Below are 12023 nucleotides of genomic sequence, written 5' to 3' on the forward strand. Positions count from 1 at the left end.
GCATCCAGTTTGTTGCAAATTCATGACTATACCCTATAGGCACAAAACGGGTCCACCACATCCTAAAGCTGATAAAGATCCTTAAAAGCAAGTTTGTTTTAGTCACGTTTACTACATGTAAGCATAATGTGAGCAAAGCTAAGTTTCCACTTTACTAGAAGCTTAGAAGAATCCAAAGCTCTCTGGAGCTGATGCCCCAAACATGCATCTCTCCCCTAACTCTGTGGGACACAGGTATAGCGAACAGGACCAGAAAGCCACACCATCTTCTTATTTAATCAGTGAAGTACCCAATTTACAGAAATATCCTTTCTGTAAGGACTCTTGAAGATTTTCCTTCTCCTCGTTTTTCCCAAGCGTTACCCAATTCTTTCTTTGTCACTTGTCAGATTCAAAAGGAAGAGGATGTTTTATCAGTTTAAACCAGATATGAAAAAGAAAACAATAAACAGCACACTGCCTTGGCATTTAGCCAGCCCTACAACATCACAAGGAAGCAAATTCTCTCTCAAGCTCTTTTTCAGAAAAAAAGATTTTTCCGGTGTATTATTGCATGTAATATATATTTTAAAAAAGAAAGCACTATGTACATACAGTGTTATTGAATATGATTTATGAAGCAGCTGACACAGATAAAACTCAGCCTGGTCGAGACTGCATAACCAAGCTTACAGGTACAAAAGCCAATCTCTCAGACAAGACCTAATTTTTCCTATGAATTTGAAGAAATTATATTTTTATCTTAGTCATCTAAGAAAATGCTAAGAGCACGGGGTTTCACGGAGCTCAGCAGTTGACCTAGCCACTGCCGTGTTCGTTGGAAAGCAAAACAGAGGAAGTACCTGCTGTACCACTTAGATTTTGGCAGCGTGTTATAGGCAAGGAAATTCATCAGAAACGAGAAGCATTTGAGAACAGCAGTCCTGACGCCCACATGGTAACTGGTTAGATCTGCTAGAATGTCATTTATGTATTGGGACAAGTAGTGTCAAAAGAGATCAGATAAAAAGCAGGAGCATTAAGATCACCTTCCTACAAAACTCAACCACTCACCTTCCTACAAAAGAAGGGATGATCAAGTTTTTCATAAGTGGGGATTAGTTAGCCTCATGCCATGAAGCCTCATTTGCCTTATAAAACCATATTTAGCATATACTCCTGCACAAGCTTATTAACAAGTCCCCATAAAGAGAAATAATAAATTACTCAGATTTATCAACTTTAAGCCTAACTTTTCCAATACATTTTATCACAGAGCTTATTCTTAAATATTATATCACACATTATCCCCTTTCTTACATATGGTTGATTTTGTGCCTTGAACTTCGGGGCAGTGGGAGGGAATAAGCTTCTGTGGCTGTATGTGAAGACCGCATTACCACTATGCATATAGTTAAGGAACAATATGTTTTCATTGACAAATTCAAAGTTTTTATGCCTCTGGGACCTGAAAGAATGAAATGCATTCTTTAAGTCACCGGTTCTCATGCTTACATAAACAGACCAGGGCTAGAAAGAATCACCCACGCAAGGAATAAATGGTTATCCAGGCTTTTTTTTGTACCGTGTTTCTTTAAAGAACAGGAATTATGTTTCTATTTTTTCAGTTTAACCAGAAAGCCTGAAAAAATCTTGTTCTATTGTTTACCCAAGACTTAAGGGGGCTGTACCAGAAAGAAGTTCCAACACTCAATGAACATAGCCTAAATTACAAAGCATTGTGCTTTTATTTACAAGAAGTACTTAGCTGACAATCAAGATCCATTTAAACACAAGAACGCTTTTCAGAGCTCAAACATTTTGTCAAGACCTTCTGAATTGCCAGTATTTACATCAGGTTTCTAACACTGATGTAGTTCCAGTTATTTGATTTCTAGCCTCTTCTGCAATTTGCTTTATGTTCGGCCACAAAGCAAGCACGCTGCATCCTGGTAAGTTCTCCCACCAGCACAGAAGCTTCTGACAACAGGAACAGGCGTGGGCAGTGCTCTATTAGACAGAAGAACTCACTTTTATGCTTCAAATCTATTTCCAAGCAGAAAGACGGCCTCTGGATGCTCCAGCCTCCCAGAGACATCACCTGGTTTGAAAGCAGCTGCTAACTTCAAACAACTACCAGAGTGCAACTGGACAGCACGTGTGCTAATTTGGTGACCTGCACAACAGCCACCACCAGAGCCGTTCATCCCAAGGGAGGCTTCAGGGCACCACCTAACCAGGGAATAAGACTGGGTTAAAATCTGTCAGACTTCTGTTTTCTACACACTTCTCATAGAAGCCCAACTTAACTCATCTTGGTGTCGAAAATTATGCAAGACAGCAGAATGATACCTGCAGGATCACAGGATGGCTGAGGGTGGAAAAGACCTTGGAGGCTCCAACCCCCTGCTCAAGCCAGGACACCTACAGCAGGTTGCCCAGGAGTATGCATTTTAATATTTTTAAGTACTTCAGTTTTACTTTGCTCCCATCTCTTAAAAGTTATTCTCCATTTCTCAACATGGAAAATAATCCATTTATTTATTTATTTATTTATTTATTAAGTTTAGAAGATTTTATGAACACAGTTTACTTCTGTTACAGAAGTTTGACCTACCAAGTGGCTTGTCAAGGGGACTAACATGATACAGGGAAATGAAAATAAAACTTTTAACACCACAGTTTCCAAGTAGCAAGCACACTATGGCTCAATGTTGAAACGAGACAATTCAGACAAGTATCTGTGTCTTTATCAAAAAAGCAGTTAGCCCCCTGAAAGCTCTGTTGAGGTGAACCACTGCTTGGATTTTTTCCCCCCCACAGTAACAAAAATAAAGGAGGTGAACCACTAACCTTGATTTAGAGAGTTAGACTTTATTTCAAACAGGAATTCACTTGGGAAATTTGACAGCCTGTTTTATGCAGATGATCAAACAAAAAAAAAAAAAAACAACATGGCGATCTTCTCTGACTTTAACAACGATTATGCAAAATTTATTCTCTTTAGCATCCTACTATAAGCAGAATAATTTAATTCAGGCACAGCACTCAATCAAACAGCATAGTTTCAATATCACATAGTGCTCATAGCCCTAAATATTTCATTTCCTAAGTATTCTGGCAGACTCTTTGTAAACTGCATTTACTAGACTTGGATACATTTTGAAAAAAAAAAAAAAAACAGCTGATTCTGTCCAACCATTATAAAGACTACTCAAAAAAAAAAAAAACACGTTATGTAAATCACATCACGATCACCCAAACAAGAGAAATGCAGCTACACCTGAAAGAATGTTTTAGGCTACAGCCGACATGAATTATTCCTAGAGTAAACCAGAAGCCCTGTTCCAAAAGAGAGTCTCCAAAAGTGATCTAGTACAATTCTATTGTTTTCTGGCTTAGAAACTTGAAATTCTGCTGTTTACGTTTTGCAACACCAGTTAGCAAGGTATTGGCCTTACTTGTTACTTTACTACACCTCCATGCGAGCACAAAAATACTATGGAAGTAAAAATCTAGTGCACCATCCCAGCCCAATGCAACCAAAATGGACCCGAACACTTGTTGAATGAAACACACAGCCCTACTTTTTGCTTTCTGTCTAGCAGTTCACACACTGCAAAGTCTCCTTGCACTGTTTCATCTAGTTTTCCTCCAAAAAAAGCAAAAATGGACATCCTGCATTCTCTAATTATATGCCATATATACCCTTGTCTATATATGTAACAGATTAAGACAAGATTAGCAACTGAAAGGAAGGCAAGGACATTTTTGTGACACCTATGTGGGACCTAAATGTTCTCCCTTAAAATATTGACCTCTGTTGTAAACGCAACCACTTTATCTAAAAATATCAAACAGGAGGGGAAACACTGGTGGTGTATCAACCCCTGAATATTAAAACCTAGTAGTTCCTAGAAAATTAAAAGGACATACTTCATAAATGGTTATAAGTAAATGCAGCGACCTTTTATACTTTTTCCCCCCCTTAAAGCACATAGTGATCGACTGCAGTACTGTAAGTATCTGCAGAAACACTAAATATCCTCTCAAGAGTATTCATGGGGGAATAAAAACAGTTCTAAATAAAGTTAAACATTCCAGAGGCAGGAAAGCACACACAAGATTAGCTCATATTGTACTGATGAAAATCTGGACCAGAAATGAGAACACACCCATAGAGAAAAAAACACGTTTCACTAACAATTGCTCTGAACAGAGCGAAACTAAAGAAAACAATGTAAAGAAAGAGAAAAATCTGTCTTGCTAACACACATGTAAGCTCCCAGTTATGTACAGCAACAATTCCCATAAAGCCCCAGATGTGTATTAGTACGTACGCCAATTTTTTTTTTGTTTGAGTCTTAAATGCATAGCAAGGAATTCCAGTGGGGCTGGGGGAGGCACTGCGTGAGGATCACAGCCCCCGCTAACTTCAACCACAGCCGGACAAAGAAGAGGAGACCTTCCTCCTTTTACTCAGCAATTAAGGATGAGATATTGCTAAATGAAACGGGGATGATTTATGTAGCTCCTTCTACTGATACGTGTTTAACAACCCTCCTCTGTTACTTGAAAAGGTTTATTGTCCTAGCTGCAGCGAGTTGGTGGATTCATTACAGCTTGCTGATTATGTTCTCTTGCTGTCCTATTGCCACTCCAACAGAACTAGTGTGTAGCAACAGGAAAAAAATGATTTTATTTGATCACCTCCCTCACATACAGGAACATCGCCTTTCCCCACACTGGAAAGTAGCGTGAAACTTTAAATCCCAGAACAACGTGCATTGAAGACATTGAAAGATAGACCCTTTGACATAAGTACACCTGAATTTAGATTGTTCTTTGAAAATCTAAGTAAAATTTAACCATTACATGCAGTCTTTAGACAGTTTAAATACATTTGAACTGAAAGGTACACGGAGCAGTTAAAAAAAACATACAGGTGCTGGAATGGATTTTGAAGCATAAAGTGCTCGCCCTTCGTGAGACACGACAGACATTGAAAAGCAGCTGGTATGAAAACTAAATTCCAAAGTCACACTTGGAGGGAACTAAAGACTTGGTAAACCAAGGCTGCCAAAATTAATTTATTAATTTAAAAGGCTGAGAACAGACAAAGAACCAAAACCAAATCTGAAATATACCTATGCAAGCGAGCTGGAGCTTCTCGTTAGCATCAAATTAAGCAGTTTCAGGCAGAACTGGAGTTACTAGAGAGAAGAGAGAGCTTGTTTAAATGATTCTTACCATCACTACTACAGCAGGACTGTCCCCTTCTGCTTCACAAGCACCTGCATCCTTGCGCTGCTGCGGAGACTCTATAACAAGGTCTTTTTTAGGACTTCTGATCGTTCTTGCCTGCATTCTTTGGTTGAAAATACAAAGAACTGCAAAACTGTATGGGTTTTGGCATCAAAATAATTAACATGCCAGGGATCCAGTGAAAACAATAGCTTTCTCCCAGCACAAGCAGCAGAAAGTACAAACTAGTCTAACTTCTCAGCTGCAGTTTGCTAAATCTGTCATGGTGGGAATGCATGACAGACAAAGGCCAGCCCCTAAGCGTGTTGTATTCCTCTAGAGGAGGGGAAAAAAAAGAAAAGGTGGATCCACTGCGATGCCTTAAGGTTATGAATCAAACAGAAGAGAATGTGGGTTTCTAAGATGACCACGTAAAACAGCCAAGTTTTTACAGCTCTTATAAAAGATTTGGTATTTTGAAATATTGTTATCATAAAAATTAGTCAGGTTTTGATATATAAACATCTTCTGTACTTCAGAAGGATTTGTTTATATGTACTTTAGAAGATCTTTTTATTTTTTACATTGATATCACTCAGGTACTAATCTTGTTCACTAATCACGTACTTTCTCTCAGACCAATGCCTCAAACAGATAAACTGAACTTTTTAATTTATTTTTTTAATCAGTTGGAAGGAGAGGGGGAGAAATGCTCTTTTTTATCTTTGTGCTAAATCCATTTTATGAGTTTACATTAACATCAAGTTGTCTTACAGTAAAAACCTAACTTCTAAAGACACAAACTCAAAAATAAGAAAGGTACAACCTCCTCTTTACACCTTCAATTTTCAAGTGCTCAGTTCTTCAGGTGAACTACCAGCCTCCCTCAGTCTCTCTACTTGCTCAAGTCACACTCTCTACCTCTGCCGGTTCATTCCTCCCTCTGTGGGACCCTCCAGCATCTCCTCCCCATCTATGACCAAGCACCCTCCAAGAAAACACTGAGAAGACAAAAGCAACAACATCTCTATACATCTTGACTGAAGTCACTTAGAATCTACAGAATCATTAAGGTTAGAAGAGACCTCCAAGCTCATCTGGTCCAGCCATCACACTACCACCAGTGTCACCCACTGAGCCATGTCCCCAAGCACCACGTCCAACCTCTCCTTGAACACCCCCAGGGACGGTGACTCCACCACCTCCCTGGGCAACCCGTCCCAGTGCCTGACTGCTCTTTCTGAGCAGAAATGGCTCCTCATTGCCAGCCTGAACCTCCCCTGGTGCACCTTGAGGCCATTCCCTCTAGTCCTATCACTGGTTATCTGCAAGATGAGGCCAACCCCAAGCTCCCTACAACTTCCTCAGCTCTCCAGCCATGAAGAATTGCCAGCCATCACCTGCTGGCTTTGGCTTCCACGTGATTATTTTATTTTTTGACAATGCAAGACACTGGGCTAGGGGTCCTCCCTGTCTTGTGAAGACTTTTCAGAAGCATCTCCTGGCCCCCCAATTCAAAAATTCAAGCCCTTATCAGTATCTTCCACCTTTCCTGGAATACAAACTCAAACCATGCTTCAATCCTGCTTTTGTAAACCAGTGAGGTCTCACACTTTACCACTGCTCAATGACACCATTTAGCAGATACCCACTCACAAACTAAGAGGCAATAATTTTTAATCAGGATCATCATTGTACAACCCTTTAGTGTAGTGCAAAGCAAATTGGAATGCAACTGAGTTAATGATTTTGGTAGTTTTGAAGGTTCCATTAGCTCCCTCAACTACTACTTTTAACGTATGATTGGATGCTAAATTCCTCCTGGAAAAAAAAAAAAAAAAAAAAAAAAAAAAAAAGTGCTATGAACAGCTTTCTTCAGGTTTTGAGAGAGGTATTTTGGTTTTTCTCTTTACCTCTTTTTTTAACATTGATGAACTACGTACGACCTCCAAATGCAGACCTTGGTGGCTATATTTCCCTGTCAAAAAGACAGCTGAGAGAAAACTCAATTTCCAAGTGAAGCAGGACCCTAATTCAGACTCCCTGTCCACTGGACCAACCAGACAGCTTTGGAAACTAAGCCACTACCTTCATTCACTTCTCAGCTCCACTTCTTTGCACCGCTAGTTATCTGACTTCAGTCTAACAGACATGGTCAATCTGACTTGACATCAATTTTTCTTATCCTCTTATAGAGAGAAATTCACCGTAATCTGAAGAAACCAGATTGAGTTGTGGAGAAGCTCAAATACCCACTTTTTTGGCTAGTATTTTTAAGAAGACATCTTCAGGAGCAGGTTTCTTACCCTTCAGGCCTAACTTCAGATGTTAATATTCCTTTCTCTTTCCCTTCTCCACTGGGAGTCTCCCTGCTTTCACGCCTGCTCAGATAACCTTTTTGTTGGCTTATTGCAATTGTGAAACTGCATCTGACCAACACTTTGCCCATCCCATCCACTGTGCAAATCCATTTGCAATGAGTGAAGAGAAAGAAACAATAGAATGAACTTACTCTTAATCAAGATAATAATGACTCACTGCGCTCCTGTCTTTCTCTCTAGGAAAAACAATTGAGTTCAATGCATTTACTTTTCAAGCAGCCTTTCTAACACATAGATGCCCTAGAAAACACCACTTTATGAAGCTTCATTAAGAGTTAAGAGAAGGAAACCAGCAGTTCAGTCAAATTTACAAAAACAGATCTTCCTGTGCAAGTCAAGGTAGACAATAGTTCAAGAACATTCAGCTACACTTGGCTTTTATTTTGCACCAGCTCCTTTTGTTTTCAGAAAACGGAAGCGCACAACAGCTTAGACTAAATTATACCATTACTTGAGGATGCAGCTGCCAAACAGGAATTTGTTTCATTGAGATGGGCTGCAATTATACTTAACTGAAACCAGCAATGCACAGCCTCACTGTGCACATAGCACTTGTGAACGCTCGCTGAGAAAGAGTTAAAAATATCATACACTTTGAGCAGTTTCTCTTCTGGTTGATTTAACAAAGACTTCTACTTTTGAGCTGCAACAATTGTTTTGTTCTGTTCAGGTACTCCTCTGGAATGGATCTGAGTTACTTTAATTCAGTTTAAGCAGGATTCTCTTTGCCCATCATTCTTCCTATTCTTAAAATAGGAGGAAGGAGAAGAAGAAAGCCAAGAGGCCAACGTTTTTATAGCATCAGTTTAAAGATAACCTTTTTTTATTCCTACCAAATGGTTGATGTAATCTCTAGCCTGTATTTCACTAACACATACGCTATCAGAGGAGGTTGCTTTACTTAACACATGCAAGTACAAAGCAGTACCTACAGAGCTACATCCTGCATGAAACAGACCCTAATTGCTAAAATAGATGTGTTTCCAACACTTACTTCCTCCTGAGGACTTCATGATTACCTCAGTGATTTAATAAACACATATACACACAAAAAAAAAGAAAAACCAAGCCATAAAGACGAGATACTGTTTACCTAGCCACCATAGTCAAAAGAAGGTTACATTTTAACAGAGTTATATAAAAAAAAATCGCGCAAACCAACTTATAATTCAAAAACTAAAAGATTAAAAACAGGATTTTCAGACACAAAATTTATCACCTCGCTACATGACCTGTTGTTCAAATCGTGGAACTGCAACTCATGAAATACAATAACTCATTTTTATGAGACAGTCACCTACCTAAGCAAGGATCAACAGATTCCAGGAAAACAACTTAAGTGGGGGAAAAAAAAAAAAAAAAAAAAAAAAAAAAAAAAAAAAAAAAACACTTGCTGTGTAAAATTTATTTATCTGCATTTCCAGCATGACTCCCAAAATTGCAGGAAATTAGTAGCTAAGTGGAGACCTACCTGAAAAATAACTCAGATCATTATGGAAACCATACATTTCATCTCTTTAAAAACAGAGTGGCTTGAAGAAATTTTCACGGTTATTACTTCCATTTGCCAAATATTTGGCCCCCTTCTTGCCTCATGTTCCCTTGAGGAATTACCTATGTACTTACAACATGACGTGGGTGAAAGTTCTCAGTATTCCCAGCATATCTCAGTGTTTCATCCAGCAGACTTGCTGCACCAAAGCCAAGCCCCCACATACACCGTTTATTCCTTCAATCACTTTTCCCACCAAGAGCTGACTTCCTAACGTACAATACCACAAGATGAAGAGTCAGCAATGAAGAAAATGTGCAGCACGTGAGAATTTCCTCTGAACTTGGATGGAGGAAAGGAGTGAAACCTGAGTATCTCTTTTGTTCCAAGTCCCATGTACAACCTGCACCAAGATGACTAAGCTCAATGTGGAACAGTGCATTTGGAAGGGACCTGATTCCAGTTCTAATTATCTCTGGTGAGCGGCCAGTATCTGCACTCACGATACCTACCAGGCATCAAACTTGTCTCTGTTACCTGTTCTAGGGAATTAACTGTTGCTTAACTTGTAGCAACAGAGGGCCAAGGGGAAAAGGGGGAGAATTAATCCTGCTTTAGCTTTACTTTGGATATCCTGTACATGTGAAAATAGAAGAATTTGACATCATTTACTGGAACTCCTTATATATCCTCCACCCGTGTAGGGCACTTGAAATTCCCCTGCAGCTTAAAGCATCTCTTAACAGATAACCTTCAAAACTGGGAAGAAGGATGGGCTGCTGGAGGGGTTTTATGCTTTGTTTTCCTGCAGGTTTTTTATTTTTTTCTTTTCAAGACATCAGTTCATAGGAAAATATGGGCCCACTTAAGTGGAATGACAAGCACTATTAAAAGCCAATACCTCTGGCTCTCATCTGTATCAGTAAGAGATACTCTAGCACTGCTCTCCCCCACTTGGCACCCTGCCTTGCAGCTGTATTAAAGGCAGAACATTTCATGTGTCAGTGGAAGATTCGGTCTTGCAGCTAGATGTACCAGAAAGCTGCCAAGTTTCTTAAGTGACCAACAGATAGGTGCTTGCTCTGGGAAAATATCTTCAGAAATTCAAGAGAACAGCTCAGCTAGTTGATAGCAAATGGAATACAGCACGCAGGTCACCTGGCAGTTCCTTGCTGAGCACATTGCATTCAGATGAACGAGAAAAGGTCACCAAAAAAAAAAAAAATCAGAAGACTCATTCCTTCTGAGTGAACAGAGTAACAGGCAGTGTGGGTTGGAAAGGACCCTAAGGATCATCTAGTTCCAACTTCATGAAGGTCAAGGCCATGTGCAAGGTCCCGCACCTGGGCTGGAGCAGTCCCATGAATTCATGAGTGCATGAATCCAGGCTGGGTGTTGAATGGACTGAGAGCAGCCCTGAGGAGGAGGATCTGTAGGTATCGGTGGACAAAAAAAAATTGAGCATAAGCAGGGAATGTGTGCTTGCAGCCCAGATAGCCAACCGTGTCCTGGGCTGCATCAAAAGAAGTGTGCCAGCAGGTCAAAGGAGGCCATGTTAGCTGCCACCAATCACCTCCTTATTGTCCATGTGCCTTATCAGTTTCCAGGAGGATCTGTTCTTTAAGCCTACAAGGCACAGAGGTGAGACTGAGCAGCCTGTAGTTCCCCAGGTCTCCCTTTTCTCTCTTTTTAAAAACGGGGGTCATGTTTCCCCTCCTCCAGTCAGTGGGAACTCCACCAGACTGCCACATCTCAAATGTCATGGGCATTGGCTCAGCAACTGTATCCGCCAGTTCCCTCAGATGCATCTCATCAGGTCCCATGGACTTGTGCACCTCCATGTTCCTTAGGTGATCTCAAATCAGATCCTCTCCTACAGCAAGAAGTTCTTCGTTCTCCCAGTCCCTGCCTTTGCCTTCTGGGGCTTGAGCTATGCAGCTAGAGCTCTTGCTGGTGAAGGCTAAGGAAAAGAAGTAGGAAAAGAAGTTCTTTGCAAGAAGAATCTCACCTTTCTCCATATTCCAGGTAAGCAGGTCTCCTTCAGCAGAGGGCCAACATTTCCCCTAACCTTCTTTTTATCACTGACCTACTTACTTACCTTTCTTGTTGCTCCCAACATCCGTGGCCAGATTCAGCCACATCTGGGCTTTAGTTTTCCTAACTTGGTCGCTGGCTGCTCAGGCACTTCCTCTGTTGGGATGCATCACTTGGAAGGTGATCACTGAATTAACTGGCCTTCTTTGTCCCTCTTCCCTCCAGGGTTTTATCCCACAGTACTCTATCAAGCAGACTGATGAAGAGACCAAAATCTGCGCTCCTGAAATCCAGACTGGTGAGCTTGCTCTCCACCCTTCTTGCTGCCCTAAGGATCTCAAACCCCACCATTTCATGGTCTCTGCAGCCAAGGCTGCCTTTGACCTTCACATTCTATACTTCATGTTCTATTTTTCACATTCTCTATGATATGAACGTCTCTAAGAACATCTCTACTATAAGCAGACTGCGTTGATTAAAAGTCTCGTTCGTGTCACACTTTTGCATACTGTAATCTATGAAGCATCAACTTCAGGTGCACTTGCCTGACTCACTGGTGACTGTTTCACTTCATGCCATCTAAGTAGAAATCCTGTTTTCAGGGAAAACCTGACTGTTCCTTGTGGCCCCACAGGAAAGAAGAAGAAAAAAAGTAAAATTTAGGCAGGATAGGAGACTTCAAGGTTAAAACTGCAACACTGCTATGGGATTTAACTTACTGCTTTGAAATATCTCCATATAACAAGGCATGTACAAGCAGGCAGAGAGTGAGAACAGTATTTGGCTGAAAATGGCTCTTTTCCTACCTGGACAGTAGCTTGCAATTATCAGAAACTAATGCGACAGCACAGACACCAAACCGAAGTGAGTCAAAGCCTCAAGTCAGAACATCT

General features: G+C 40.5%; 1 protein-coding gene and 1 long non-coding RNA gene across 12 annotated transcripts in view; one reads left to right on the plus strand and one right to left on the minus strand.

The window, feature by feature from the left end:
- The window catches only part of DOCK9 (dedicator of cytokinesis 9), a 125972-nt gene that overhangs the window by 92486 nt on the left and 21463 nt on the right, over positions 1-12023 (minus strand). Inside the window, exon 1 of one of the 11 annotated variants that reach the window (XM_084524203.1) lies at positions 5230-5502. The exons of the other annotated variants lie outside the window; for them this stretch is intronic. Coding sequence (XP_084380329.1) covers positions 5230-5346 — 117 coding nt within the window. The 5' untranslated portion in view covers positions 5347-5502. Of the gene's footprint in view, positions 1-5229; positions 5503-12023 lie in introns of those variants that run through there. 11 annotated transcript variants of the gene reach the window in all.
- Positions 1915-7750, plus strand: LOC311439070. Its single transcript, XR_014694530.1, has 2 exons — positions 1915-2423; positions 7419-7750. It is a non-coding gene; the product is annotated as an uncharacterized lncRNA (long non-coding RNA).

This window comes from Aythya ferina (genome assembly GCF_964211825.1).
Source record: "Aythya ferina genome assembly, chromosome: 1".
NCBI lineage: Eukaryota > Metazoa > Chordata > Aves > Anseriformes > Anatidae > Aythya > Aythya ferina.